Below are 6,231 nucleotides of genomic sequence, written 5' to 3'. Positions count from 1 at the left end.
GTTTTAATGTCAAAATAAGGAAGAGAACTGAAACTAATGAGAGAAACTATTATTTGAGATACACTCATATGTAAATAGCAACACTCTTTAACACACTTTTTGACTATCCTCTATGCGCACAACCTTTATGAGTCTGCTAACGTGTGTGTGTGTGTGTGTGTGTGTGTGTGTGTGTGTGTGTGTGTGTGTGTGTGTGTGTGTGTGTGTGTGTGTGTGTGTGTGTGTGTGTGTGTGCGCGCTTCTGTGTTTGTGTGTGTGTGTGTGTGTCTCTAGCCCCTCCCACAGCCAGAGGTGACTGACAGCAGTCCGGTACAGGCTCCGCCCACCGCAGCTTCCTCAGACGATGAAGAGGAGGAAGTTGAGGAGACGTCTGGACAGGAAGTGGAGGGGTTGACTGCTGTGAAAGGTGTCTGTCTGTCTGTCTGTCTGTCTGTCTGTCTGTCTGTCTCTATTCTGTTCAGTAGAGCTTTATTGGCACGTTAAATTAAAATTGAGTGGCCAACATTAAAATCATTTTAATTTTAATTTTTTTTAAATATATATAAGGAAAATATACAAATGTGAGTTTTTGGTAGTTCTGTGAAGCACCACTAGAGAGCAGTACACACACATCGGCATAATAAAATGAAAAGGAAATATATTCACACTGATCACAACACATCACTCACATGAATCACACTCATCGTTGAGTGTGCTTCATTATAGTCTTCATCCTCCATCTGCTGTCTATAAATTGTCCATCTATCTTTTCTATGGCAGCAAAGATGGCTGAAGCTAGGTCCAACTGTTAGTAGAATCATTACCATGTCAATAATACTTGTGTCTTCACAGTGGGGCCCACGGTGGCATCAACTCAAACCTCCCGACCAGACACCGTAAGTCTCCTGCTTTTACCTTCTGCACAAACAGTCAGAACTTACCGTGTTGCATGTATGTTAGCAGCCCATTCACACGCAGGTTACACACACACATGCACATTGACACACTGCCACAGACAGACACAAACTCACAAAAGCAATGAATAAATCACTCACTCATCCATTCATCCATCTAGACATAATTACACTTCTAAGGGTAATCAATCAATTAATCATCGATAAGTGGCAGTAAAGTGTACTGCACCGGCAGCGATATATTGTTTCTCTCTCTTCTGACCAATGTACTTTGTATGCTTTGGTTAAAAGTGTCTGCTAAATGCCCTAAATGTAAAGTTATATGTCATGGCAAGGCTAGGGTGCTCCCGTCCCCACCAAAGGGTGTGGGTTTGATTCCCCGTGTCCTCAGCCTTCCCATTGGCCGTTCTCGACAAAGCTCCTCACTCCGACCAGCTCCTTAAGGACATGTGTCTTAAGTCACTTTAAGCTGCTTCAGATGACGGCCGAACGGCTAAACGGGGACCGGTAAACCGTCAGCTGACCGTGGACCAATCCCCTGCCTCTCCAGGTGTCTGAGGGCCAGAAGGGGGAGCGAGGGGCCCCGGGGCCCGCAGGCCCTCCTGGATCCCCGGGCGAGGGGTCTGGCTCTGGGGAGGAGGGGGTCCCGGGACCGAGGGGGACGCAGGGGCCAGCGGGACCTCAAGGCCCGGCTGGAGCACCGGGCAAAGATGGACAGAAGGTCAGAGCCCGGTTATGGCAGGATGATCTGACCTGTCTGTCTGCTTCTGTCTCTCTCTCTGCGTTTGCCTGTCTGTGTCCGTGTCAGTCTGTCTTGAATGCTTTTGTCTGTTCTGTTTTTCCACTGTCTTCTGTTTCTGTCTTCTCGTGTGTTTTTTCTGCATTTCTGTGCCTGTCTCTGTCTGTCTTTCTGTGCCTGTCTCTGTCTCTTTCTGTGCCTGTCTCTGTCTGTCTTTCTGTGCCTGTCTCTGTCTGTCTTTCTGTGCCTGTCCCTGTCTCTTTCTGTGCCTGTCTCTGTCTGTCTTTCTGTGCCTGTCCCTGTCTGTCTTTCTGTGCCTGTCTCTCTCTCTTATCATCTCGACTCTGCCTCTTGAATGATCTCATCACAATGACTTGTCACGCCAACTTTAATCTTTTGTATTTATTTTTGTACATGAACATAAGTTCCATCATAACAATTATTTTCCTTCTCTAGGGCGGTAAAGGCGATAACGGAGTCTCGGTAAGAACTGTCATTCAGTGCACACTTGTAATTGTTTTATGATCCTTGTAACATTTATATCGCCTACATTGTAGTTGAGTTCAACATCTCTAGCCTCTATGAACGTCACTCAACACAAACGGTGGTTCTTGCGTCTTCTCAAGGGACCGACTGGGGTTCCAGGATTTCCAGGCATGCCAGGAGAAAACGGGGTCAAAGGAGACAAGGTACAGGGCAGTTGGACTTCAACCCTCCATGCCTGTGAAGCTGAAGGGAAGGTTGGGGCGGTGCGTGATTGGAGGTGTAATGTCCCGTGGATGGATCCATCCAAAGGACAGATGGTTGGCTAAATGGATGGATGGATGGATGAATGATTGGTTAGGGAACGAGATGGATAGATGGATAGAGAGGTAGATGGGTGGCTGGATGAATATAGATAGATGGATGGAAGGACACCCACTAGTTAACTAGTGTAATGTACCTGTAATGATCATACGACCTCTGACTCAACCAACCTGTTCTCTGGTTCCTCCCCCATCAGGGTGATCCGGGTATGGGGTCCCAGGGCCCCCCCGGCCCCCCCGGGCCCCCGGGCAGAGGGTCCAGTCTCCCAGTAAGTCGGCTCAAGCTCATCACCGACTCACACGATATGGTCGATACGACGGGGTTAGCGGTTCATCGGGTTTATTCATTTAGCTGATTACTGGTTATGCCCAGCCGGTGGAGAATGACTAAACCAACAGGAGTAGGGGGCAGGGTAGTCTAGGGGTAAGGGGTTATGAATCACAGACGAGAGGTTGTGTGTTCGAATCCCGATGTCCACAATTAACCTGTAGGTATCCGTGAGCTAACCCCTACCTGCTCCTTCATCAAAGGCTGATTATAACAAATTGAAGCTTAAATCACTTTGGATGAAAGTGAAAGAGAAACCGAAATGACTGAATAGTAAACATTGGTATAACAGTGCACAATGTTTGGTGGGGTCAGTGATCCACCTGATCTTATATATGGTTTGTTTTATTAGGAGGGCTTCGGCTCAGGCTTCGATGACTTCGACAGCGACGCAGAGATCATGAGGGTGAGTTCCTCACAGGGCTTGGGAAACTCACGTACACTGACATTGCAAAGGCACCCAAAAGTCAACTAAGTAGCAATCATGCATTTCAGAAAAAGAATAAACAACCCGATAACATTTCTTAAGATGTGTTGTGAAAAGTTATGTTGCGAAAACGTCATACTAATATAGCAGGTGTTCTCTGCATCGTCCTGATTGGTCTTATATCTCCTGACCCTGTTCCTCCCAGGGGCCTCCCGGGCATCCCGGGCTCCCAGGAAACCCTGGCCCTCCGGGGCCCGCGTCAGAGGAGGTGTTCCCTGGACCTCCTGGGGTTCCCGGGAGAGATGGAAAGGACGGAGTGGCCGGTGCAGCGGGCGTTCCGGTGAGTACTCAGCCAGAACCGGATCACGTTATAACACAAGCAGGTCAGGGGAGGACGGTTTCAGCGGTGAGGGGGTTCGATTCCCAGTCGAAAGGTTCTCGGCTCGCACCCCCATGTCCGCAGTCTACCTTCAGGCTTCCTCGCTCACTATTCCCCTAACCCCCTACTTGTTCATCGTTGAAAAATACAAATACATGAACATATGTTTAATACATCGTTAAATATTAATACAATTTCTATGTGAAAAGGTATTTTCTAGTACATTCCAGCATTAATTATGTTTCTTTCCTTCACTATTTAATACTGTCATTGTTTATTTAGATTTGTCCACATCCTCACTAGATGCTGAAGGTGTTAGCCGTTCTCATGTGTCTTTTATTTCAGGTTATTGACGAGTGGTTAAGTGGGTTGGGCTCTGGTGGTTCTGGTTCTGGGTCTGGTTCGGGGTCTGAGTCTGACCTTGGTTCTGGACAGGTATTATGGTCTGGTCCCAATGGACCTAAAAGGCAGAATTTTCCCCCAACGTTTTTTAACATGACACCATGTTGAGTTCTGCCTGCTTGCTTAAGCTTGCTGCACTGTCAAAGAGGCAAGGCGCGTGTGTGTGTGTGTGTGTGTGCGTGTGTGTGTGTGCGTGCGGGCACGCGTATTATGGCTAGCGTTAGCATTGTGGCAGAAACGAATGGAAAAGCTTGAGAACATGGTCAGGACCCTTTAGCCACAGCATCTGTGGGGGAAAATGTGTCTTTTCAGTGTTTTAATCGTTTGCTAGCTTTTTACTAATTACATGAATGAGTGTAGAGGCTACCGTACACCCTGCGGTGTATATTTCGTAGTCATACCATCCATTCATTGTGTGTGTAGCATTCACTCATATGTAGTTCAAAAAAGTTCAAAGTGGTCATTCAAGTGGTTGAATTAATACAAGTTTAATAATACGTCAAACTTTAATTCACCGCTAGCAAATACAGTAATAACCTATTTGCAGATATGCTGCGAACATAAGCTTTAAGATACTTTATTGATCCCAGACGGTAAATCGTGTTTGTTCGTTAAACTCAGTCTATCTGAGAGGCTTTGAAAATGTTTATGTGGTCGTAGTTGTTTCCTTCTGTAGATACAATCCTGTCAAATATCAGCACAGTCTTATCCTAGACAAGATCTTGGAGGTACAATACAACAAATATTGCAAAGAATACTGGGACAAAAAAACTTGAATAAAAACAGAAGGATATTTTGAAGTAACTACTATTCATTTCAAGAGGAACACCTGACCCCTTGTCACGTTCCGACTGAATATCCATGGGAACGCTGAATGTCTAATTGTCCCCGTGACAACAGGGTGCTGATGGTAAAGATGGCGACCCGGGACTCGCTGGGACGAAGGGAGACAAGGTGAGCGGGGACGGCGGGGTTGGTTCCATGGCAACCGTACCTTTATGTTCGTTCACAATATTCTATGTATTAAAACATTGACTTGATGCATTGCTACAGACTCCTACCAATTCAATAAGATTGTTATTTATTTAAAGATTTACTATTTGAAATGTTCAAATAGTTAAACGAAGAATGTAACTTCTTAAGCATCAGTTGAGGATTCTGTGTTTATTTTCTTTGTGAACAGGGAGAGATGGGTTTCATTGGGACTCCGGGGCCAAAGGTAAGGCCTGATCAATGAACTCCTATAGACCTGATATTAATCATCAATGCTGATTAGACAAGCCTCCATTATGCACGTATATTTCTATGCATATCTGCCATACCATTATGCTAGTTACGTGGTTTTATTATTTATTGATATGTTTCTGCCTGTTTTCCATTTTTTCTAATTTCTCTATTCTCTCTCTGTCTCTGTCTCTGTCTCTGTCTCTCTGTATCTCTCTCTCTCTCTCTCTCTCTCTCTCTCTCTGTATCTCTCTCTCTCTCTCTCTCTCTGTATCTCTCTCTCTCTCTCTCTCTCTCTCTCTCTCTCTCTCTGTATCTCTCTCTCTCTCTCTCTCTCTCTCTCTCTCTCTCTCTGTATCTCTCTCTCTCTCTCTGTATCTCTCTCTCTCTCTCTCTCTCTCTCTCTCTCTCTCTCTCTCTCTCTCTCTCTCTCTCTCTCTCTCTCTCTCTCTCTCTCTCTCTCTCTCTCTCTCTCTCTGTATCTCTCTCTCTGTATCTCTCTCTCTGTGTCTGTGTCTCTGTCTCTCTCTCTCAGGGGGACTCTGGCCGTGATGGGTTCCCGGGGCCGGATGGAGCTGAAGGGAAGCCCGGGCCGCGCGGCCCCCCTGGCCCCCCGGGGCCTCCGGGCGGGGGCTTCACCATGGACCTGGAGGTGCTGCTCCTTTACTGGGCCTTAGATATTCAGCGGCCATGTTGCATTGAGGCGCTGAGCAGTGCTGTTTACCGATAGCCATACTTCCATGAGTACACTTAAACGTAGAGCACTATCTGCACACTCACTAAGTGCGCGTGTTGTTCCGATTCGAATACTCCGTGGTGCACTAACCGGAGACTGTGACTGTCGCCACGGCCTGCCACCCGCCAAAAACATCCCGCTGAACGGTGAACCCTTTGAAGCGCCTTTTATTTCGCGCTGAGCTGCTGGCTCCGCCTCTTCCGCTACGTAGCTAAGATGGCTGCCGTTCGTTCCACACTCAGCGTTTGGACCGTTTGGAGGGCACCATCCGGCTCCTTTCAGTACACTTCTTTTCGC

The 6,231-nt window shown here is 46.9% G+C and overlaps 1 protein-coding gene across 2 annotated transcripts in view; it reads left to right on the top strand.

The window, feature by feature from the left end:
- The window catches only part of LOC115537387 (collagen alpha-1(XVIII) chain), a 74,588-nt gene that overhangs the window by 50,830 nt on the left and 17,527 nt on the right, over window positions 1-6,231 (top strand). For both annotated transcript variants that reach the window (XM_030349290.1, XM_030349289.1), the window contains exons 8-18: window positions 274-406; window positions 832-875; window positions 1,444-1,614; window positions 2,089-2,115; window positions 2,259-2,321; window positions 2,636-2,707; window positions 3,119-3,172; window positions 3,399-3,533; window positions 4,875-4,928; window positions 5,158-5,193; window positions 5,734-5,850. In XM_030349290.1, the coding sequence (XP_030205150.1) occupies window positions 274-406; window positions 832-875; window positions 1,444-1,614; window positions 2,089-2,115; window positions 2,259-2,321; window positions 2,636-2,707; window positions 3,119-3,172; window positions 3,399-3,533; window positions 4,875-4,928; window positions 5,158-5,193; window positions 5,734-5,850 (906 nt within the window). The remainder of the gene's footprint in view (window positions 1-273; window positions 407-831; window positions 876-1,443; window positions 1,615-2,088; window positions 2,116-2,258; window positions 2,322-2,635; window positions 2,708-3,118; window positions 3,173-3,398; window positions 3,534-4,874; window positions 4,929-5,157; window positions 5,194-5,733; window positions 5,851-6,231) is intronic.

This window comes from Gadus morhua, chromosome 23 (assembly GCF_902167405.1).
Source record: "Gadus morhua chromosome 23, gadMor3.0, whole genome shotgun sequence".
NCBI lineage: Eukaryota > Metazoa > Chordata > Actinopteri > Gadiformes > Gadidae > Gadus > Gadus morhua.
Note: the sequence above shows the minus strand (reverse complement) of the source record. Positions and strands in the feature narration are given on the sequence as shown.